Source organism: Leucoraja erinacea, chromosome 1, assembly GCF_028641065.1.
Source record: "Leucoraja erinacea ecotype New England chromosome 1, Leri_hhj_1, whole genome shotgun sequence".
Classification (NCBI taxonomy): Eukaryota; Metazoa; Chordata; class Chondrichthyes; order Rajiformes; family Rajidae; genus Leucoraja; species Leucoraja erinaceus.
This window is the reverse complement of record NC_073377.1, coordinates 112173076-112198267: the sequence shown is the minus strand read 5'-3', so window position 1 is coordinate 112198267 and position 25192 is coordinate 112173076. Positions and strand designations below refer to the sequence as shown.

Genomic DNA, 25192 nt, shown 5'->3' with positions numbered 1-25192 from the left:
AACTGTATCTCTTTGGTATGTCACAGTCACAGGGAAATGTACAAACTCCGTACAGTCAGCATCCATAGTTAGGATCGAACCTGGATCTCTGGCATTGTGAAGCAGCAACTCTACTGCTGCACCACTGCGCCGCCCCAATTATGGCCCAACGTATCTAATGAACAAGGAACTGCAGATGCTGGTTTACAAATGAACAAGGAACTGCAGATGCTGGTTTACAAATAAAGACACAAAGTGCTGGGGTAACTCAGCAGGTCAGGCGGCATCTGTGGAGAACATGGATAGGTGACATTGCGGGTCGGGACCCTTCTTCACACTGATTCTCATGTTCTCCAGAGTGGCTTCCTGACCCAGTGAGTTATTCCAGCACTTTGTGTCTTTTCCATCTACCCTAACAAAGGTGTACTCCTCAACTAGTCCCATTGTTTTGCATTTGGCTCATATCCCTCTCAACCTTTCTTATAATGAGCCTGTCCAAATGTTACAGCTGGACTCATCTCTACCACTTCCACTGGCATATTGTTCCATATACCCACCATCAGCTTCCGTGTGAAAATCCTGCCTCTCAGGACCCCTTATACATTTTTCCCCCTTCACTTTATACCTATTCCAGACCTTCACTTTTAAACTCTCCCACCCAAGGAAAAAGACTGTGTTCATCCAACTTCCCTATACGTCTTATAAACCTCCATAAGTTGATGATTTTATAAAACTCTATAAGTTCCTATGAATGTTATGCTCAACTTGACCCTGAATTCCCTCTCATTTTGCAGGAGGAACCTTTTGTTATGGTATCCGAAAACATTCTTGGAAGAACAAAGAAATATTATGGTTTTTCAATCGATGTCCTGGATGCCTTGTCAAGTTACCTTGGTTTCAAATATGAAATCTACGTGGCCCCTGATCAAAAGTTCGGCAGTCAGCAGCCTGACGGAAACTGGAATGGGCTGATCGGTGAACTCGCCTTCAAGGTTAGTTTGGTATCACGCTAGAGTTTAATGCACAATGTTTGTGGAGGTGTAGCATTTTCCGAAGTCAAACCAGGCAGGAACATCACAGTGAATGGTAGACCTCTGGTAAGTGTTGTAGAGCAGAGGGTTCAAGAAGTACAAGTACATAGTTTCTTGAAGTGGCGTCACAGGTAGACAGGGTGATCAAGAAGCTTTTCAGCACATTGGCCTTCACAGAGTATTGAATATATAAGAAATCATTAATCCCTCCTCCCTACAGTGTATCGTGAGTCTTGCGTGGGAACTTTTTAACTCAGCGGGCAGGGAGCAGCAGATTGTCGCTCCCTTCAGTTTCACCCCACCTACACCCCTCTGCTTCCCGGCCATGTGTGTGACCCCCTTCCCTCCCCTCTCCAGCTCCCCACCCATTGCACCGGCGTGGGGGCTTTGCACTGTCTTCACGTCGGCAATGCCAGTCACCGGAGACGTCAGGACCAACGGGACACCGACCCCCAGGCCCACTGCAAGCACGGAGATCCCAGAGACCCACAGCCAGCAGCAGCCCAGCCCCGTTCCAACTCCAGAGGAAAACTGCAAACTAGCGGGAGACATCGGGTCCACCAGAAGTCGCTCCCCGATGGGCCGCTACGGCGACAAGTGGCAGTTCGCCCACAGCCCGAGCTGTGCCCCCTCATCGGAACACCGACCCCCAGGCCCACTGCAAGCACGGAGATCCCAGATCAGCAACTCCAGTCCAGCCCTGCTCCAACTCCAGAGGGGCAGCTGCTGATGGTGCGTAAGGTGCGTCTTGTTCTTGGGGTCGCGCAGCTCGGGCTGTGGGCGAACTGCCACGTCGCCGTAGCGGCCGATCGGGGAGTGGATTCCTCTGGAGTTGGAGGGGGAGAGGGGTATTGTGCTGTTTGATCGCCCCCTGCTATCCCAGGGACAGGGAGACAGGACATTCACCAAGGGCGGCCCGCAGAGGTGACAGCGGAACCTCCGGTCGGTCCTCGACGAAAGGGGAACTAAATCCCCATTCATAAAAGAGAAGGTGAGGGTACATTGCATGGGAGAGTAGGAATCCCAAGACAAAGTTGAGTGAGCGTTCACCAAGGGCGGCCCGCAGAGTTGACAGCGGAACCTCGGGTCGGTCCTGGAAGAAAGGGGAACTAAATCACCTTCATAAAAGAGAAGTGGAGGGTATATCGCCTACCTGGAAGAAACCAGACATTTTTTCCAGGATGTCGTCTGCACACCAAAGCTCACGTTTGGCGCCTCTGCTGCACACGGATATAAGAGTGTGAAAATGTCGCCTTAGGCCGCCTTAGGGCATGTAGCCCCGTTAGGGTGACATGAGTACGAGAGGTGATTCAATACTGCGGTCACATTTACAAATTCAGGAATTCATTCAACACACTGCATTTCATACAAACATTTATTCTGCAAGAAAAAACTACATTGAAGACTCAAACTCGTGACCGAGGAACTGCCGGGATCAAGGCGCAAACTAGCGACCTTGCGGATATGAGCCGAGCACTCTACCACCGAGCCAGCCATTAAAATCTACGCTAAAAATTTCCATTCCGAAGACCGACAAATTCCAAATTACGAAAAGTGTCTGGTCCCAAGGCTGTCGGATAAAAGGTTGTGCACCTGTAATATCTTTTATTGTCATTGCACATAAGCGCAACGAGATTTGGTATGCAGCTTCCATCCGATGTCATAACTTAAATAACTAATAAAATTTAGATTTAGATACCCCGAGAACATGGTTTGTAAAAAGAACATTACAACAGTAAAATAGTCAAAACAGTTCAAACAGACTAAAGTGCAGATGTGTCTGTGCGACGTGACCATCCGAGAGAGACAGTCCAGGGGGGGTGGGGGGCACTCAGCAGGATCGGTTCAGAGCCGCTATAGCTCTGGGAATGAAGCTGTTCCTGAGTCTGGAGGTTCGGGCGCAGAAGGCATTGTAACGTCTGCCGGAGGGAAGTAGTTCGAACAGTTCATTACAAGGGTGTGAGGAGTCTTTATGGATGCTGACGGCCTTCCTGAGGCACCGTGTGTGGTAGATGCCCTCCAAGGCTGGTAGCTGTGTCCCAATAATCTTCTGCGCTCTGTGGATGACGCGCTGAAGAGCTCTCCTCTCCGCCTCCGTGCAGCTGAGATACCACACAGAGATGCCATACGTTAATATGCTCTCTGTGGTGCAGCGGTAGAAGGTTGTCAGCAGCTGTTGGGGCAGATCAGTCTTTTTTAATGTTCTCAGGAAGAGCAGTCATTGCTGTGCCTTCTTGACCAGCACAGTTGGTGGACCATGTGAGGTCCTCTGAGATGTGAGTGCCCAGAAACGTAAAGCTGGACACTCTCTCCACACTGTCCCCGTAGATGGAGATGGAGATTGTGTAAAAACACAAAGTACTGGAGGAACTCAAGGAATCAGGCAGAATCTGACAATGGATAATGGGAGATGGGCAATGTTTCTGGTTGAGATCCTTTATTAGAGTGGCGAAGAGTGATACAATAATTAGCTTCAATATAACACAATATTATAATACTTTTTTGAATCTATGTATTAAATTTTCTGCTGCAGCTATGAAAGGCATTATTTAGGGACTATATTTTATAAACATTAATAATATTTTTTGAAATTGAGTATGAATTGACAACACTATGCCAACCAGTGAGATAAGAGTCATTGTCATAGAATGATACAGAGTGGAAACAGACCCTTCAGCCTAACTTGCCCACACTGGCCAACATGTTCTAGCTACACTAGTCCCACCCAAGTCATGTTGCAGATGTATAACATTTGTATAAGGCATTATTTGCAGTATAAATGCAGTTCTGGTCATAGCATTTCAGGAAGGATGTGGAGACTTTTGAGAAGGTGCAGAAGAGATCACCAGGAGGTTGCCGGGATAATAGAATATTGACTATAAAGAGAGATTGGACACACTTGGATTGTTTTCTCTGTAGCTTTGGAGGATATAGCTTTGAAATTCTTAAGGGGTTGGACAGGCTAGATGCAGGAAGATTGTTCCCGATGTTGGGGAAGTCCAGAACAAGGGGTCACAGTTTAAGGATAGAGGGGAAATCTTTTAGGGCCGAGATGAGAAATACATTTTTCACACAGAGAGTGGTGAATCTCTGGAATTCTCTGCCACAGAAGGTAGTTGAAGCCAGTTTATTGGCTATATTTAAGAGGGAGTTAGAAGTGGCCCTTGTGGCTAAAGGGATCAGGGGGTATGGAGAGAAGGCAGGTACAGGATACTGAATTGGATGATCAGCCATGATCATATTGAATAGCGGTGCAGGCTCGAAGTGCCGAATGGCCTACTCCTGCACCTATTTTCTATGTTTCTATGTTTCTATGAGGGGAGATATGATAGACATTTATCCAGTTATGGCAGGAACTCTAACAGTTCTATGTGGGTAAAATGTTAAATACTAGAGGGCATTGCTTTGTCAGAGAGTAAAGTTTTGTTTAGAGATACAAACTCCGTACGGACAGCACCCGGAGTCAGGATCGAACCTGGATCTCTGCCGCTGTAAGGCAGCAACTCTACCGCTGCACCAACGTGCCGGCCCAAAGTTGAAGTTAAGGTTAAAAGTCAAAAGTTAAAGTTTAAGTAAAGTTAAAAGAAGAATTTCAAAGCAAGTATTATACGGAGAGGCAACAAGTGCCTGGTATGCACAGCCAGGGTGGGTGAAAAAAGCAGATACAGTAACAACGTTAAAGAGGCATTTAGTCAGACATGAATAGTAAGGGGATGAAGGAATATAGACTATGTGTAGTCAGATGGGATTAGTTTAGTAGACATTGTGGCTAAAAGGCCTGGTCTCTGCCTTTTTTCACACAGGGGGTCATGGGTATATGGAACAGTTTAGCAGAGGAGGTAGTTAAGACAAGTAATATAACAACATCTAAAGTACATTTGGACAGGAATATGAACAGAAAGGTTTAGAGGGATATTGGCCATACTCAGGCAGGTGGGACTATCGCAGATGGGGTATTTTGGTCAGCATGGGCAGGTTGGGTCATAGGGCCTGTTTCTGTGCTACATAACTCACTGACACTGATATGAGTACACAAACTCCATAGTCCTTATGCAACCAAAGTCATGGTAGACAAAAATGCTGGGGAAACTCAGCGGGTGAGGCAGCATCTATGGAGCGAAGGAAATAGGCAACATTTTGGGTCGAAAATCTTCTTCAGACTGAAGTGAGGGGGGGGTGGCGGGAGGAAGAAAGGAAGAGGTGGAGCCAGATGGCTAAAGGAGAGCTGAGAAGAGCAAGAGAAAGTAAGGACTACCTGAAATTAGAGAAGTCAATTTTAATACCGCTGCGATGCAAACTGCCCAAGCGAAATATGAGGTGCTGCTCCTCCAATTTACGGTGGTCCTCACCCTGGCCATGGAGGAGGTCGAGGACAGAAAGGTGGGATTCGGAATGGGAGGGGGAGTTGAAGTGCTGAGCTACCGGGAGATCAGGTTGGTCATTGCGAACTGAGTGGAGGTGTTTGACGAAGTGATCGCCAAGCCTACGCTTGGTCTCACTGACGTAGAGCTGCTGTACATGAACATTGCGGTATGAACATTGACTTCTCTAATTTCAGGTAGTCCTTACTTTATCATCCCCTTCTCAGCACTCCCTCAGCTCACTGTCTCCACCTCTTCCTTTCATCCTCCCGTCCCCACCCCCCCCCCCCCCCCCCCCCCCACATCAGTCTGAAGAAGGGTTTCAACCAAAAACGTTGCCTATTTCCTTCGCTCCACAGATACTGATTCACCCGCTGAGTTTCTCCAGCATTTTTGTCTACCTTCGATTTTCCAGCATCTGCAGTTCCTTCTTAAACCCTAAATGTTCATGGTTGAGATGATGTTCAAGATGTTGATGGTTGTAGTGAGCAAACTATTTTTGAACCAGGTGTTCAGGGTTTTCAGACTTCTATGCCTTCTTCCCAATGATAGGAATGAAATGAGAGCATGGTCTGCATAGTGTGTGTCTTTGCTATCAGCTTCCTATTGAAGGCAGCGCCTGCGATAAATCCTTTTGATGGTGGGGACATCTATGCCTGGTTATTCGGTTCTACTCCTGTGCCCATTATCTCATGAGATGTCCCTTGATTTACCAGTCCCTCCTGCCAGCTCTGAACTCAACACGTTTGGTGCTATCAATGCCTTTTGCAGTATTGTTCTGCTTTGCTGTAAAAGCGGGTTTGAAGAAACTTTTTATGTTGTCACTCAGAGTTGCACTGGGGCAACTTAAATATTTTAATTATTCACCGTTTATTTTGGCTAAAAAACACTTTTTATATTCATTTGGACTCCTTAAGACAGTCATGAAATATGAATTTGGAAAAAGGCACAACTTCATCTGAATATTTCAGATGAGGCTATACATCTATGTCTACAGACCCATTGACACCCTCATTAATCAATCGGACATCCAGCGTCACTGCCTGCGATGCACTGAAGCGCTGTCTATGAGCCAGCAATCCCAGAGATCAAATAACAATAGCCCGAGTATCGCTGGGTGAAGGGAATCATTCCAGACAAGAACATTCAAGACAGGAACTAGAACTTGAAAGCATGCACCACCAGATTCATTACCAACTTCTTTCCCTCCATTATCAGGCTTCTGACGGTCAGATTTTGTCCATCGTTATCTCTGGTCTTTGTTCCAACCATCCTCCTATGAACCCCCTCCCCCTTCCCCCCCCCCCCCCCCCCCCCGCCTATTACCTGCCACACTTTGTCCTGTCTCTTCCCCCTCCGAGCTTTCTTTCCCCCCTCCACAATAAGTCTGATGGAGGGTTTCCGACCTGAACCGTCATCTATCCATGTTCTCCAGAGATGCTGCCTGACCTGTTATGTTACTACAGCACTTTGTGTCCTTCTGAATGGTCCTTCCATAAGCTGGGGTACTGTCCGATTCACCCCTATCACCATTGGATTTTGTCTATGGAACTGATGTGCTACAATGCTGTGAACTATATTCTTCACTCTGTATCTTCTCCTTTGCTCTATCTATTGAACTTGAGTGTAAACTGATTGTATCTATGTGTGGTAGATCTGAGTTGTTAGGATAGATTCAGATTCAGATTCAGATTCAATTTTAATTGTCATTGTCAGTGTACAGTACAGAGACAACAAAAATAGCATGCAAAATAAAACTTTTCACTGTTCCTCGGTACACATGACAATATTAAACCTAAACCTAAACCTAAACATTATTCCAGCTGAAAGAAGCTGAGCATGGAATTACGCTTTCACTGCATTATAAGCTTGTCAGCAGGATATGATGGGCGGTGACTCTCCTGGGTGGTTCTTCTGTTGTTCTGGACACCTTCTGCAATGTGTTCAGTCTGAAGAAGGGTCCTGACACCAAAACGCCACACTATGGTCAATTTACAATTTTATCAAAGCCAATTAATCTACAAACCTAAGATAGACACACTCGGCTGGAGTAACTCAACGGGTCAGACAGCATCTCTGGAAAAAGGAATAGGTGACATTTCGGGTCAAGACCTTTGCTCTGACCTCCTTCACCTTGACGCAAAATGTAATCTATTCCTTTTTTCCAGAGATGCTGCCTGACCCACTGAGTTACTCCAGCTATCTGTATCCATCTTCGGTTTAAACCAACACCTGCAGTTCCTTCCATCATAATCTACAAACCTGCACGCCTTTGGGACGTGGGAGGAAACCGGAGCACCCGAAGAAAACCCACGCAGCCACAGGGAGAATGTACTAACTCCATACAGACAGCACCCGTAGTCAGGATCAAACCCGGTCTCTGGCACTGTAAGGTTGCAGCTCTACCATTGCAACACGGGGCCGCCCTCTCTCAGGGCATCAGGCGTCAACTACTAGTCATTGAAATGTTCATGTATTTGAACAGTGCAGCAAAAGGCCACAAAAGGCACTTGGATCATTTGGGCACTATAGCCCGTGATTCTAACTCCAGGCTCAAAAAATAAGAGATTCTTATTGAGGAGTTTGATAGATTCTTCATTAGTACGGGTGTCAGGGGTTATGGTGAGAAGGCAGGAAAATGGGATTGAGAGGGAAAGATAGATCATGATTGAATGACGGGGGCTGATGGGCTGAATGGGCTGAATGGCCTAATTCTGCTCTAAGAACCTACGAACATGCACTTATAAATGTTAACAAAATTATTTCAAAACCACATAAACTCCTTTCTAGATAATACATTTAACAGGATTACCAAGGAAACTATAAGGTGAAAAACTATAGAGATGCAGCAGCTTTATTAGATTGGGGCCAATTATGTATAATGATTGTATTACAGAGCAAGTAATGCAGAATCTTGGACAAGTAATCCCAGCAGTTTATGAGTTTGAATCCCACCTTGGGACTTCTTATTAATAAAAAAGACTGCCTGAACATATTTTTTATTCATTCGTAAGACATGGCAACCATTTATTTCTCATTACATAGTATCTCTGAGAAAGAGTGTCACCTACAGTATGTCCTTTGCAGATTTTCCATGGTGCAGTTAGGTTCGGCAACAAAGAAAAAGCAACAACTTGTATCCAAACCAGGGTGTTGAGGAAAACACTGGCATTTTGGAGGTACTCAGCTGGTTAGGCAGCATCTGTGGAGAGAATGGGTCAGGAGATCTTTCGGGTTGGGAACCTTCTTCAGGGGATCTTGTAAGTTTAGGAAGGATTGAATCCAGTGCCATTGTCAGTCTTATTTTTATTAATTTACTAGACTAAGTGGGACCCATAGGGTCCCAGACACACGGGAAGCCTGGTCCCCCAAAGCAGCCCATTCCCCAACACAATATTCCACCACTCACCCATTCCCCCAATGCAACCCATTCCCCAACGCAATATTCCACCACTCACCCATAGCCCCTAACTCTGCAGGCGCTGCGCATTTCCCCTCATCCCCAAGCACTCCCCCTCCTCTTCATGTAAGGGAGGAGAGGAGGGGAGGGAGGTAGGGAAGTGGGGTGGGTGGCCAGGGGTGAGGGGTGGGAGGAGGGGTGTGTGTGGACGGGGAGGTGTAGGAGGGGGGGGAGAGGGTTGTGTGGGGGGGGGGGGGTGTGGGTGGGGGGTGGGATGGGTGGGTGAGTTGGTGTGTGGGGGCGGGTGGGGGGGTGAGTGGGGGGGTGTGGGTGGGTGAGTGGGAGAGGGGGCGAGGGGGAGAGTGTGAGTGGGTGAGTGTGTGTGGGTGAGTGTGAGTGTGGGGGGTGGGTGTGTGTGTGTGTGTGTGGGGGTGTGTTGGCGAGTGGGTGTGGGCAGGGGAGGCTTGTGGTGGGGGGGGGGGGAGTGTGAGGGGGGGGGGAGTTGTGGGGGGAGAGGGTGTGTGTGGGCGGGGAGGAAGTGAGCTCGGAGAAAAGACAGGGAAGACCCATGGGTGGCATCATGGAGGAAGGGGAGGAGCCAGCGAGGAGGACCAGATGGGTAATGGCTGGAATTGGCGGTGTGGTGAGGACTCGCAGCGGATGCTGGTCGCTGGTCATTCTCCTCCGCCGGGATCAGAGCCTCCACTTTCCTTTTGGTCTGGGCTGGGCTGGGTAGCCCATGCTGGTCTGGGCTGTGTCCAGTCTTCGACCCTGGGCTGCTTGGGGCGGGATCTTGGAGCCTCCACTGCTCCTTGGGGCTGGTCTGGGCTGGGCTGCTGCTTTGTATCCTGCTGCTGGGGCTGGGCTGTGCTTGGGGCCAGTCTTGCAACCCTGGGCTGCTGCTTGGGGCTGGGCTGCTGCTTGGGGCTGGGCTGCTGCTTGGGGCTGGGCTGCTGCTTGGGGCTGGGCTGCTGCTTGGGGCTGGGCTGCTGCTTGAGGCTGGGCTGCTGCTTGGGGCTGGGCTGCTGCTTGGGGCGGGACGGGGCTGCATCGGGTCCCTCCAAAAGTCCGATTGGAAACCCCCGCCAGCCATCCTCAGCTCCAGTAAAGACACGATGGCACAGGAAGGGGATGACCGTCCTGGGGAGTGACAGGGGAAGAGACTAATCCGCGCGGCACTAACTGGCAGGAGAAAAGATTAATCTGAGCACGAGCGTAAGATTTTTATACCTCGCTAACTTTTACGACATTGAGCTGATCAGAATGAAACTTTGTGCAATCGCAGCATGGGAGAACGGTGAGTGAACTGGCGAAAAATCATAGCACTATCGCAAACCGTTTTTGTGTAAATAGAATGACTGCAAAAGCGGAAGATAACATGATCAGCATTTTAGTTATGTATAGATATTGATTTTGCCTTGAAGAAAAACTGTCAAAGATTCCAGCACAACATCGTCAGATATACATCTTGCTGTAAGTCCTGATATAAGCATATCCGGTGAAGCATGAGCAGATAAGCAATTACAGCACTGCATATTTCTCTGGGGAAGCGTACAACACAGTGGTATGAATATCGATTTCTCTAATTTCAAGTAACCTTCCATTCTCTCTCTCTCTGCCCCGCCCTTTCCCTAGTCACCCTGCTAATTACACTGTTTATATTCATTTATACCTTTATTATCACCTCGTTCAAAGCCAACAATGAACTGTTGTGGGTCCCACCGTTCCTTGGTCATTGGTGTCGGCTCTAATTTATTTTGTTTAGTTTAGAGATACAGCGCGGAAAAAGGCCCTACCGCCCACTCAGTCTGCATTGACCAGCGATCCCTGCATACTAAAACTATCCTACACACACGAGGGACAATTTACACATATACCAAGCCTATTAATCTACATGCCTGTATGTCTTTGGAGTGTGGGAGGAAACCGAAGATCTCTGAGAAAATCCACGCATTCATGGGAAGAACGTACAAGCTCTGTACAGACAACGGCCATAGTCGGAATCAAACTCGGGTCTCTGGCCCTGCAAGGGCTGTAAGGCAGCAACTCTACTGTTGTGCCACCATGCTGCCCACACGAACCTTTGAACCTTTTCATACCTCCAATTTCCCTCTCCCCTGACTCTTATATGTACCAACAGCAGAACAATGCAGTTCTTACTTGCAGCAGCTTAACAGGCCTTACACACAAATATAAATATATTAATGAAAAGAATTCAATAAATCAATTAACTTAATACTCATTGGGGCCTTGTCGAGGCAGCGTAAGGGGTCAATGGAAGAGAGGTCGGTTTGTGTGATGGTCTGAGCTGCATCCACAACTCTCAGCAATTTCTTGCAGTCTTTGGTGGAGCTGTTCCTAAACCATGCTGTTATGCATCCTGATAAAAAGCTACTTTTTCTATTATGTGTGTTTTTTTTATTAACGTTGTAGTTTTAGGTCATCATTATTGATCTTAGCTTTTTTTCTTAATTCCATATTGTCCAATGAATCCAATTTAACTTCCACGGATACAGAAAGTGGAATTGTTAATAATGTGACTTGAATACACATGATGCTGAAATGATGGAATTGTGCCAATTTCATCATAACCTTCCACCACAGTGCAGATTTAGCAATAAATCTATTGCTGTGTTCTAATAAGCTAGCTGAAATGTTGTGCTCTCTCCACGATGTTCATTTTATAGATTTGTGAGGTTGGCAGAACTATAAAGCGTATATGAGGCATAAGGTTCTTGAAAAGTCCAGGTATATTTGTTAATAAAGAATGTCATGGAACTATACAGCGTGCAAACAGGGCCCCTTGGATTAATGTGTCCATGCTGACCAAGTTACTTAACGCAGCTAACCCGACTTGCCTGTGTGTCTCATTTTGTAATTGTAAATTGCCCCTAGTATGTAGAATAGTGCCAGTGAATGAAGTCATCGTTGGTTGGCAAGGCAAAGGGCCTGTTTCTGCATTATATCTCCAAAGTTTAAAGTCTAAAATCTACTTGCCTGTAGATTTTTCTCTGCACTTTTCCAATCCATGTAATTGTCCAAGTATCTTTTAAATGTTGTCATTGTACCCAACACTTCTAAACCCTCTGACAGCTCATTTCATGTATGCACCACCCTCTGAGTGAGAAAGTTGGCCTCAGATCCCATCTAAATCTCCCCCCCCCCCCACAACTTAAACCTATGCCCTCTAAACGTAGATAATCTTACCCTGGGGAAAAGATTGTGCCTATGTCTTTCTTGATTATATGTACCCCATAAGGTCACCTCTCAGCCTACTGTGCTCCAGGGAATAAATGGTCCAGCCTTTCTGCACAGAGGCGCAGCGATAGAGTTGCTGCTTTATAGCGCCAAGGAACCGGGTTTGATCCTGACTGAAGGTGCTATCTGTAACCTTCAATCCTGGCAACATCCTTATAAATCATTGAGAGAAAGGAAAAAAGATTTCATAATTGAATTCTAGAGGTCAGGAATCTAACGGAATGACTGGCAGCAGTAGGGATAGAGAAGGGATAGAGGGCGGCATTGTGGTGCAGCGGTAGAGTTGATGCCGAACAGCACCAGGGACCCGGGTTCCATCCTGACTAGGGGTGCTTGTCTGTATGGAGTTTGTACGTTCTCCCTGTGACCACATAGGTTTTCTCTGGGTGCTCTGGTTTCCTCCCACATTCAAAAGACATGCTGGTTTGTAAGTTAATTAGATTCGGTAAAATAGTAATTTATCCTTACTGTGTAGGATAGTATAAGTGTACGGAGTGATCGATGGTTGGCACGGACTCGGTCGGCCACAAGGCCTGTTTCCATGCTGTATCTGTAAACTCGTAATTCTAAAATGAAGTATTTTCTCTTAACTCAAGCCATTCCAGATCCAGCAACACCTTTGTACTGGATGTAACATCCAGGGATACTTATGCAGTGGCAGAGAGAACATGCAAACTCCACACAGGCAACACTGGAAGTTAGGTTTGAACCTAGGTACATTCAGCTATAGACAACAGCAATGTTACAACATTTTGAGATTTTAAAAATCAAGTCTGCAATTTATCCCATCAGATAAAGCATAAAAAGAAGTTTAATTTGACACCTAATTCACTTTCATATCTCAAGTATTTAAAATGTTATGGCCATTTTCATACTCGGAAATTAGCATCTTGTTCCCTATTGATTTTCTATGGACATAACAAAAAAGCTGTGATCGTGGACAGTCAAAAGCCCATAACTTTCTTAAAAATTAAGAGAACTGAATGAAATTTTCAGTTATCATAGATTGAAGCATTCTGAAACAAATATAAAACAATCTTACTTGGATTACCTGAAATTAAAGCATATAATTAGTTAGTTACCCAATTGTAGCTAATTTCAAACTTCAATTACTAGATCTAAACATCTATCTATTTCTTAATAAATGATTAACATTTTTAAATAGCCTAAGTGTCCAAATAATATTCACAAACAATTCACAATAAAACATGATCTTTAAATCTCATTTACATTAATTTATAGGCCAAATGGAAGGAATTTAGTGTTCAATTGCTGTAAATTAAAGTCAATTTAAATCAGCAAATACTGGGATCCTGTGAACGCTGGTTTAGAACGTTCACATTGCGCTAGATTTGGCGGGATATAATGGGCCCCTCGCAACTTTAAACTTGTAAAGGGATCTTAAGAAGAACGCGCTTCTGGTCCCCTGTTTAGAACGTTCACGTTGCGCTTAATTTCGTTAATAATTAACTAGGCTGAGCATCCTCGATTTGAACAGCCTAGGGGAAATCGCGTTTTAAACCCGCCCCCTCTAAACGGCGCCAAAATCACGCACACGGGCTGGGACAGATTTTCAGCGACGCTTCAGGTAGGCTTTGCAACATACCTACTAATTGCCATCATGGCCACAAGTGAAAGCATTTTCACTGATCGGGTCACCTTATTGACATCTCACCCACAAACAATGTTACTTGGATTATCTGAAACTTCAACTCACACATACATTGATGCTAGTTATATTCTATCTACAGCATTGGTGGGTCACCTTGACACAAAGAACACCAGTACAAACTGTGACCTTTTGCTGCATCGGTCAAATACATGGACATTTTAATGACTAACAGTCATTACAGCTGAGCGTCTGGGCTCGTATATTCTGGAGTTTAGAAGGATGAGAGGTGATCTTTTTGTAACATATAAGATTATTAAGGGTTTGCACAACAGATCCGTTAGAGAATTATGTTATGGCTGCCTTCCTGCAGCTCCTGCAATGCTGGTGCAGCAGGTGCCAAAATGGGCTCCTTCAGCAGCACCACTGGGCTCAAGAGTATGGAGAGATTCTTGTGGCTGAACTCTGTTCCCACGAGCATGGCAGCACCGAATGAAGTTGATCTTTTTCTTGCAATAATGGCAGGTTTTCCCGAAAGCGGGGCATTTGTCACGAATTCTCGCGTGTGAGATGCCACAATTAATGCAGTTATGAATCATGTTGTCAGCAACCCTCTCTGGTGCAGCCGGTGACTGGCGCAGAGACCCATAGAACGCATGAGCATTGAAGGCAGAATGGGGTCTATGTGCAAATTGTCCCTCGTGTACAGTACTCATGATGCCCAAAACCCGGACTGGATTAGAAGGTGGAATGTGTGACATGCTTAATATGCGTAGTGAAGATTATATAGACATGGATTAATGTGGTTAATCTACACTATCCTAACCATGCACCTGTCTAAATGTTTCTTAAAAGTTCTGATGGTACTTGCCTCAACTACCTCCTATGGCAGCTCCTTCCATATGCCCATGACCGTCTGTATAACAAAGTTGCCCCACAGATTCAGGGGTGGATCTACTATGAAACTAATGAAGCTTACGCTTCAGGGCCCCTAATCCCAGAGGGGCCCCAGAAGCATATTCTTCCGATTTAAATCCCTCAGCCCCTCCTCTCCCTCCCCTCCCACCGGCTCTGTCGGGCAATGCGCCTGCGCCGCTCTCCGCGCTCAACCCCGCCCTCCTGGTTGGAGCCATTCCGCTCACGTGAGGCGCCGCCAACGGCCATGGGGGGGGGGAGGAGGGGGATGGGGGGGCGTCTATAAATAGCGGGAGCGGGAGAGAGGTAGCGATTAGTCGAGGCGCGGATTAGGTGTGAGGTGGGAGGTTTAGTTATGTTGAGGTGGGGTTAAGGTGTGAGGTTTATTTGTGGGGGTGAGGTTTAGTGAGGTATGGTTAGTCGAGGCGAGGTTTAGGTGTGAGGAGAAGTTTGGTAGTGAAGTATCGTCGAGGCGAGGGGTTTAGTGGGGAGAGGGGATTAGTCGAGGTGCAGGTGTGTAGGTGAGGGGAAGTGAGTGTAGGTGAGGTGAGGAGAAGTGGGTGTCAGCTCAGGAAGGGAGACTGAGATGCTGCTGAAGGTGATGAGACCACTGCCTACTGTGGCAGAGAATTCCACAAATTCACAACTGGGTGAAAACGTTTTTTCTCATCTAAGTGCTAGGCAAATAGACATTTCAGGTGACAGATTTGTTTAGCTGCATGAGGCTATTTATTGAAAAATGTAAGTTTATTAAGGGTTTGGCCACGCTACAGGCACGAAGCATGTTTCCAATGTTGGGAGAGTCCAGAACCAGGGGCCACAGTTTAAGAATAAGGGGTAAGCCATTTAGAACAGAAATGAGAAAATACTTTTTCACACAGAGAGTTGTCAATAGACAATAGACAATAGGTTCATGAGGAGGCCATTCGGCCTTTCAAACCAGCACCACCATTCAATGTGATCATGGCTGATCATCAACAATCAATACCCTGTTCCTGCCTTCTCACCATATCCCCTGACGCCGCTATTTTCAAGAGTGGATTGCCAGTGGAGGCGAATTCTCTGGAGGCTGTCAAGAGAGAGATAGATAGAGCTCTTAAAGATAGCAGAGTCAAGGGATATGGGGAGAAGGCATGAATGCGGTTCTGATTGTGGAAATCATAGAAATGTCTATTGTCTATTTCATGAAATATATATCTTTAGGGGGTTATTTTACTGCTTATGTGTTAGAAAAATTCTAAGCTTCTGTTATTTAAACTACCAGCAGAAAGCTTGAGAATTGCTTTCAATGTATTGAAAATGCAGGGGCCTAGCTAGCCTGTCATGGAACAATCCCATTGAAGAAGATAATAGTGGTTACCCAGACCTCGTTGCTGGTTGCGAAGGGGGCCCTCGTAACAGTTCAAACTTCAGGGCCCCCAAAATGTCGATCCGCTACTGCTCAGATTACTATTAAATCTTTCCCCCATCACCTTTGACCTATGTCCTCTGGTTCTTGATTCCCCTACTCTGGTAAAAGATTCTGTGTATTTACCACATCTATTCCTTACATGATTTTGTGCATCTCTATAAGATCACCCCTCATCCTCCTGTGCTTCAATGAATCAAGTCCTAGCCTGCCCAACCTCTCCCTATACCTCAGTCCCTCAAATCCTGGCAACATCCTTGTAAATTTTCTCTGCTCTGTTTTCTGCTTGACAACATCTTTCCTATAACATGGTGACCAAAGCTAAACACAATAGCCTAAATGTGGCCTCACCAATGTCTTATATACTGTAACTGTAACATGGCATCCCAACTTCTATACTCAGTATTCTGACTGATGTAGGCCAATGTACCAAAAGTATTTTTGACCACCCTATCTACCTGTGATGCCACTTCCAAGGTTCTCTGATTCTCGAATCCATCAGTCTGGTAAAAGAAGGTGCATTTATCTAATCTATTCCTTTCATGATCTTATACACTAATGTAAGACCATTTTTTAATTTTATTTTGTAATGTATTTCACAAAAACTAGTTACATCTTAGGCTCATTTTTCATGTCAAAGGAGTTACCAACCACCCCCAGTTCACCCATCTAAACATAGTTTCAACAACTATCTCCATTGAAGAAAATTCCCATTTTTAATCAAGCAGATATTGCATGCAAATGAATTGTGTAAATATTCATATTTATTATATATTTTCTTCACATAGTTATATTTGAGCATTGGCAAGATAATTTGTGCTGTTTTATCAATCACTTTATTACTCTATGCCAGAGTACTTTCAGCATTCTAACAGCTGGAACAAATAAATAATACATTTAATGAGCATGTTGTTAGAAGTAGACATATAGATTTATTCCAAATTTAAACCGGAAGTGGGAGCCGGGCGGAGGTCGACTGATCCCGTACGAGTTATCGTGAAGTTCGAGCGAAGTCCGCGGGAAGTTTGCGCTAGGCGTACGCCGTCAAGACGCTGCGTACAGCATCGATGGTGGGTACGGCGTCGAGACGGTGCGTACACCTGTCGAGGTGGTGCGTACAGCCTCAATGCGGCTGTGGGCCGGCAGGCCGTTGCCGTGCGGAATTTTTGAACAGTCAGTTTTTCGGAGCCCCGCGCGATGTCGGGACCAGCTTCGCACAACTCCATACGGCTCCAGCGATCGAAGTGGGACCGGCCCCGCGAGGCCGTACGGCTCAAGCGACCACGTTAGGTCGCGCATGCCGCATGCAGTCACATGCTCGTGGGATAGGCCCTTAGGTCTATCAATGCTTCAATTTCCAATTCTCACCCTTCTCTCCAATCCTTCCAAATCCCCAATTCTCCCTTTCTCCAACTCCTTTAAATGATACAGCATTCCGACTCTTAGCTTCTTTAGTTTAGTTTAATTTTTAGTTTAGAAATACATCGTGGAAATAGGCCCTTCGGCCCGCCGCCCAGTGATTCCCTACATTAACAGTATCCTACACACACAAGGGACAATTTACAATTTTACCTAGCAACTTTGCCTACAAGAATGTCTAGGACTCGAGGGCACAGCCTCAGAATTAAAGGAGATGAGGAGGAATTTCTATAGTCAGTGGGTGGTAAATCTATGGAATTCATTGCCAGAGATGGCTGTGGAGGCCATGTCAATGGGTAGATGGCAGGATAATGGGGTTGAGAGGTAAAGAGTGACCATCCATTATTGAATGGCTGAGTGGACTCAATGGGCCGAATGGCCTAATTCTATTCCTATGACTTGACCTTATGAGCTTATAAAAGATCATCAGTTGAGCATACACTTGGGTAGAGATAGAGAGATACAGCATGGAAACAAAACCTTTGGCCCATGAAGTTCACGCTGAGCATCAAGCACCTATTTATACTAATCCAACATTAATCTAATCCAAATTTATTTTCTCCATACTGACCAATTTCCCCCAGATTTTATATAAGGGGCAGTTTACAGAGGCCAAATAATCTCCAAACCCGCTCGACTTTGGGAAGTAGTAGGACCTGAGGTAAACCCAAGTGGCCACAGGGGGAGTATTACAAATTACACACACACAGCAGCAGAGGTCAGGATCGAAACAGTGTCACTTGGTCCGTGATTCGAGAACCAAAGGACCTTGAAAGTGGCATCACAGGTAGATAGGATGGTCAAAAAGTCTGTTGGTACATTAGCCTTTATCAGTCAGAGTATTGAGTACAGAAGTTGGGAGGTCATGTAACAGTTATATGAGACATTGGTGCGGCCACATTTAGTGTATTGTGGTCAGCTTTGGACACCATGTTATAGGAAAGATGTTGTCAAGCTGAAAATGGTGCAGAGAAGATTTACAAGGATGTTGCTGAGTCTTGGGGGCCTGAGGTATAGGGAGAGGTTGTCTGATATAGATAGGGCATCTTGGGCTACATGGGCAAGCAGGTGCTATCACAATTTAAAAAAAAACATTTGGACAGCTACCTGGATAGGACGGGTTTAGAAGGATATGGGCCAAATGTAGGCAGGTGGGACTAGTGGAGATGGGGCATGTTGGTCAATGTGGACAAGTTAGGAGAAAGGGCCAGTTCCCGTGCTATATGAATCAATGATACAAAGTTGGGCTGAAGGGCCTGTTTCCGTGTTGCATAACTCTATGACTTGATAACTTGCGTTCCATAACTTATCATTGACGACGTTTCATTAATTTACAGCGAGCAGACGTGGGAATCTCAGCCTTGACCATAACTCCAGAGCGGGAGAGCGTGGTGGACTTCACCACCCGATACATGGATTACTCAGTTGGTTTCCTGCTGAAGAAGGTGGAAAAGTCCGTCGACATGTTTGCCTGCCTGGCACCCTTTGACATCTCTCTCTGGGCATGCATTGCTGGCACGGTGATACTGGTGGGATTACTGGTGTACCTGCTCAACTGGCTCAACCCACCCAGGCTGCAGATGGGCTCCGTCACATCCACCACCCTGTACAACTCAATGTGGTTTGTCTACGGCTCCTTTGTCCAACAAGGTAAGGCACTGCATAATAAAAAGTTTCAGTTTGAGTTTAGTTTATTGTCACGTGCACCAAGGTACAGTGAAAAGCTTTTGTTGCGTGCTAACCAGTCAGCGGAACGAGAATACGTGATTACAACCGAACAATCCACAGTGTACAGATACATGATAAAGGGAATACCATGAATAACGTTTAGCGCAAGATAAAGTCCAGCAAAGCTCTATCAAAGATAGTCCGAGGGTCTCCAATGGGGTAGATAGTAACGCAGGACTGCTTTCTAGTTGTTGGAAGGATGGCTCAGTTGCCGTATTCAGATGAAACTGTCCCTGAATCTGCAGGTATGCATTTCACATTTCCATATCTTTTTCCTGATGGGAAAGTTGAGAAGAGGGAGTGACTAGGGTGTGACTCGTCCTTGTTTGTCAAGACAGCACGGTGTAAATGTACTCAATGGAAGGGAGGTTGGTTTGTGTGATGGTCTGGGCAGCGTCCTGGAACTACAATTGCTGGTTTATACCAAAGATAGGCACAAAACGCTGGAGCAAGTCAGGCAGCATCTGTTTTAGTTTTAATGTTTTGAGGTACAGTGTGGAAACAGCCCCTTCAGCCCACTGGGTCCATGCTGACCAATGATCACCCGTTCACACTAGTTCTATCCTGCAGACTTGGTACCATTTACAGAAGATAATTAATCTACAAATCTGCACATCGCTGGAGAAAATAGATAGGCGACTTTTTCGGTTGAGGCTATTTGTAAAACACTGCTGCAGCATAAACTGTGGCATGTGACACTGCTGCAGCAGAACTTCACCTGTGACGTGTCCATTTCATTACTTCTGTTCCATTGAGTCATTGTTTAAAATGGGGGTCTCCAGTCCAGGTATTCATTGTCTGGAAGATTAGATGCTTGTGTGTGCACAATTCCTGCTGAGGGATTGAACGATAGAGCATGGAGACATAGCCTTCGGCCCACCGAGTCCACACGGACCATCGATCACCCGTTCACACTGGTTCTGTTGTCCCACTTTCTCATCCACTTAACGGGGACTGTTTTACAAAGGTCAATTGACCTATAAACCCGCACGTCTTGGGATGTGAGAGGAAGCCAGAGCACCCGGTGGAAAGCCACGCGGTCACAGGGAGAACATGCAAACTCCACACCCACTTTACCCGAGATCGGGATCAAACCTGGATCTCTGGTGCTGTGAGGCAACAGCTGTACCAGCTGTGCCACTGCGCCGTTCCTCCAAAGTTGGTGCGTAGTTTTTTTATGTACTGTGTCACATTGCAAATGCAGACCCACTACTGATTTTCTGCCAACTGGTGGCTTCCCCCCCGGTCGAATTTTCTCCCTGTAGCCGAGATTCCAGGACTCTGGGCCAGCTGGAGCCGGTAGATCCGTTCTCATAGCTGACTTCAACGGCCACCTTTGCAGGCTGGTATCTTGACCCCCCAAGGCCATGACCTCTGTTAGTCCAGCAAAACGGATAATGTGACTAGGCTCTGGAACCAAGGGTGCCGGAAAATTGATAGTGGACCCATATAAGAAATGTTTAATCTTACATTGCATACATTTACATATAGTGATACATTTACATACTGTATAGTGAATACATTTGCTTTGCATACATGCAGCAATTACAGATTACAAATTTTGTAATTGAATGTTTCAAATTATAAATGTAGCTTTGAATGAAGATTGGAAAGGCTGATGTTGTTTTCTCTGGAGCAACTTATTTGTTGGGGAAATTTAAATGTTGGGCATTAAACGAGGAGGAAACTGGAAGTAGGACCTGCTTCCTCTCAGAGTTCCAAAACCAAAGGCATAAACTTGAAGTGTTTGGGGGAGAATAGTAATTTGCTTTCACCGTGCATGGATACAGCCTGTTTCCATGCTGTATCTCCAAAACTAAATCACTGCCTGCACGATCCCTTTCAAGTTGCACAGCAAGACTTGGAAACAGATGCCCTACCTTCATTGTCACCAGGTCTAAATCCTGGAACTCCTTCCCAATTGCATTCCAACGGCACCAGGGAAACATCTGTACCAAGATTCCCCAGTCACTCCCTCTTCTCCCTTCTCCCATGAAAATGGAGAGACGAGGAACTGCAAACTCAACCTACAGGGGGGCACAGAGGCGCAGCAGTTCCAGAGACACAGGTTCATTCTTGACTACGGGTGCTGTCTGTACGAAGTTTGTATGTTGTCCCTGTGACAGCGTGGGTTTCCTCCAGGTGCTCCGGTTTCCTCCCACAGTCCAAAGATGTGCCAGTTTGCAAGTTAATTGGCTTCTGTAAATTGTCGCTAGCGTGTAGGATAGTGCTAGTGTACGGGATGATCATTGGCCGATATGGACTTGGCGGACTGTAGGGCCTGTTCCCACGCTGTATCTCTAAAATCTAAAGTCTAAAGGGGGAACTCAGCAGGTCAGGCAGCATCTGTGCAGGAATTTGGATCAAAAGCAGCTAAACTGGTTGAAAAGGAGCTCGGTAGAACAAATGATTCGCACAAATATACACAACCTTACGTGCTCAAGTAAAGTTTGGAGATAACTTGGAAGACACTTTCCCTGAATCTGGAGGTGTGCGTTTTCACACTTCTGTACCTCGTGTCTGATGGAAGAGGGGAGAAGAGGGAGTGGCTGGTCCATGATTATGCTGGTGGCCTTGCCGAGGCAGCGTGGTGCAGATGTATGACCCTATGCTTCAATGTTGCTTGATTATATTCCTCGTGTAGGTCAATCTCACCCCACACCTGTTATTAATTGCTATGGAATCTTGTTTCCACTATCTTTAAATACCAACGTTTGAACTACTGAATCACAGATTGAAAAATTAATCTCTATGGCAGATTAACCCGACTTTGTTCCTTCTTGCGGGCACACAGTTTTCATTATGATGGTGCCTTATGAATCATAAATCCCCAATGTTCGCTGTGCTATGACCTGACATTATCTCTGTCTATTAATTGCCTCTGACAAATGTCTCTGCAGTGGCAAGGAGCAGTTTAAACATTGTCAGAAATACTTAATGTGAAGGGGGATAGCATGTGTCGACACTAATTATGTTCTCATTGACTGAATTTTATTTTGAAATACAATATTTTCCATTGAAACTCCTCAAATTGGAGTACAGAGCATCTTCTTTGTTGGTAGTAACTGTTAAATTTGGATTGAAATGTTGAGACATAGAAAGATACAAGTCCTTCGGGCCACCGAGTCCACGCCGACCATCAATCACCTGTTCACACGAGTTCAATGTTATCCCACTTTCACGTCCACTAGGGACAATTTACAGCGGTTAATCAACTTACAAACCCATACAATATGGGAGGAAACCGGAGCACCCACAGAAGATCTATGAGGTCACAGGTTGAACGTGCAAACTCCACACAGACAGCACCCGAGGTCAGGATCGAACCCAGGTCTTTGACACTGTGAGGCAGCAGAAGGATTGTTGTAATTTGCCTAAGCAATCAAGGGCTAGCATTAAACATTGGCCTTAACATACACATAGAGGGGTTGGTTAGTCATTTTTCAGATGACACCAAGATTGCTGGGTTTGCAGTCTGTGAGGAAGGCTATCAAACAGGATTTAGATCAGCTACGGAAATGGGCAAAGAATTGGCAGATGGCGTTTAATTCAAGGGAATATGAGATGCTGTGCTTTGAGAAGTCAAATCTAAGGGGAAAATATACAATTAATGACACGGTGGCGCAGCGGTAGAGTTGCTACCTTACAGCATTTACAGCGCTGGAGACCCGGGTTCAATCCTGACTAAGGGTGTTGTCTGTACGGAGTATGTACATTCTCACTGTGACTGCGTGGGTTTCTCCGAGATCTTCTGTTTCCTCCCACACTACAAATACATGGAGATTTGTAGGTTGTTGCTAGCGTGTGTAGGATAGTGTTAATGTGTGGGGATCGCTGATCATTGCGGACTCTGGGGGCCAAAGGTCCTGTTACCATGCTGTATCTCTAAACTAAACTAAAAACTAATGCAGCATTGATATACAGAAGGATCTGGTGACCAAATCCATAACACTGAAAGCGGCAACACAAGTAGATAGAGTGGGAAAGAAGGCATATGGTACACTTGCTTTGATAGGTCGGGCCATTGAGTATTAGGTTCAGTTCTGGTTGCCCCATTACTGATAGGCTATGGAAGCATTGGAAAAGGTGCAGAGGAGGTTTACCAGAATGATGCTTGGATTGTGTGTAGGAAACAACTGCAGATGCTGGTTTAAATCGAAGGTAGACCTAAAATGCTGGAGTAACTCTGCGGTTGAGGCAGCATCTGAAGAAGGGTCTCGAACCGAAACGTCACCCAATCCTTCTTTCCAGAGATGCTGCCTGACCCATTGAGTTACTCCGGCATTTTGTGTCTACCTTTGATGCTGGGATTAAGTAGGTATTAGCTATGAGCAGTGGTTGGACAAATTTGATTGAGAAGGAGATGAGCTGATGGCAAGAAAAGACCAGGCCCAAACTGGGCCAGCCACAAATGACCTCAGGCAGGGCGGTGTCTGGTAGGTCCATTGTTGACTGGGAAGGTGTGATCTCTGGAGAAACAATGTGAAGAGCTATGGATCTAGTAAAACAATTCAAGTGGAGGAAGGGAACATGGAGGGAGGAGGGAAGGGAGGGGAGTATGAGATAATTTAGCATTCGTACCATTGGGATGTAAGCTACCCAATCATAATATAACTTTCTGTTCCTCCAATTTGCATGTGGCCTCACTCTGGCAACGGAGAAGGCCCAGGACAGAAATATCAGTGTGGGAATGGGAAGTGGAGTTGAAATGGTTAGCAATGGGAGATTCTGTAGGCCTCAACTTCATCTCATAATCCAAAACGCCACCCATCCCTTCTCTCCAGAGATGCTGTCTGACCCACTGAGTTACTCCAGCAATTTCCGTCTATCTTTGGAATAAACCAACATCTGCAGTTTTTACTTTCTGCATTGGATATGTAATGAATGCTGGAATATTAATCATATGCAGGCATCATGTTCAGCACAAACAATGTGGGCCGATGGCCCTGTTCTGTCACAGTACAATCTCATTCTGCAAGAAATAAATTTCTTCTAAAATGAACATTAGCAAATCATTGTTTTTTCCAAAGTGTCGCTTAACCTTCCCAACTCTATGAGCCTTGGAAGGAAGCAATTTAAAACACAATTATAATCGCATTGAACTGTTCAAATATAGCTCTGCAGTTTTCAGTTCTGAGCTCCTGTGCAATGTTATGCTTGTTGGAAACTATTGAGTGCTAATGTGAAAGTAACACTAAAGAGGCTACAGCATGGGACTCAACAAAATAAACCATTCTCGTTTTGGAATTGCTTTCAATATATTTGTTGTTACTCTATTACACTCTTTGTTTCTGGAAGAAATTGGGATCTTGAGCTTTCCTATTACCTGGACCTGCACTGGCATTTATACATCACAACAGTTACTGTCTTCACACATACCATTGGCAAATAAAACTAAAATAGAAAGATTAAACGAGAACTTACCGTTTGAAGTTTGATCTTTATTTTATGAGAAGTTGAAGTGAGGGAATATGTGAAGAGCCCGCCAGCACGCATGCGTGTCAATCTTCAGAGCAGCTGTATGAAACCACAGACTAGTTGCTGAACTTAAGCCATAGAAAGATTAACGACTTTAGAACTATCAAATGATCTTTATGAGAAGTAGGGTTGGGATTGGAGGGCACGTATTCCCTCACTTCAAATTCTCATAAAATAAAGATCAAACTTCAAACAGTAAGTTCTCGTTTAATCTTTCTATTTTATATCGAAGTCACGTGAAGCCTTCAAACCTCTGTGGTTTCATGCAGCAACCCAATCTGTGTATGAAACACTTAAACAGATAAACCATTAATGGTAGAAAATATGGGTTATTAATACCATGATGCTAACTTGCATACATAGTCCCAATTGACTTTGAGTTAGACAATAACTCATGCAACAGAATTTGTTCAGAATTCTATCTGCAAATATCTTTCAACTCATGGGTACTAGCAAGCTCAATGTACTTGTATACCTAATAACACCCTCAATCTCCGCTCTGGTGGGTATGGTGTCAACTTCATCATGCAATCATGCCCATCTTGCTTATGAGATCATTCCCATAACAAGCTACCCGAATGTCAGTTATGACCCAGAGACCGAGCC

The 25192-nt window shown here is 45.4% G+C and overlaps 1 protein-coding gene across 2 annotated transcripts in view; it reads left to right on the top strand.

Moving 5' to 3' along the window:
- grid2 (glutamate receptor, ionotropic, delta 2) overlaps nucleotides 1-25192 on the top strand; it is a 938309-nt gene that overhangs the window by 755411 nt on the left and 157706 nt on the right. For both annotated transcript variants that reach the window (XM_055641544.1, XM_055641535.1), the window contains exons 10-11: nucleotides 774-971; nucleotides 18718-19030. In XM_055641544.1, the coding sequence (XP_055497519.1) occupies nucleotides 774-971; nucleotides 18718-19030 (511 nt within the window). The remainder of the gene's footprint in view (nucleotides 1-773; nucleotides 972-18717; nucleotides 19031-25192) is intronic.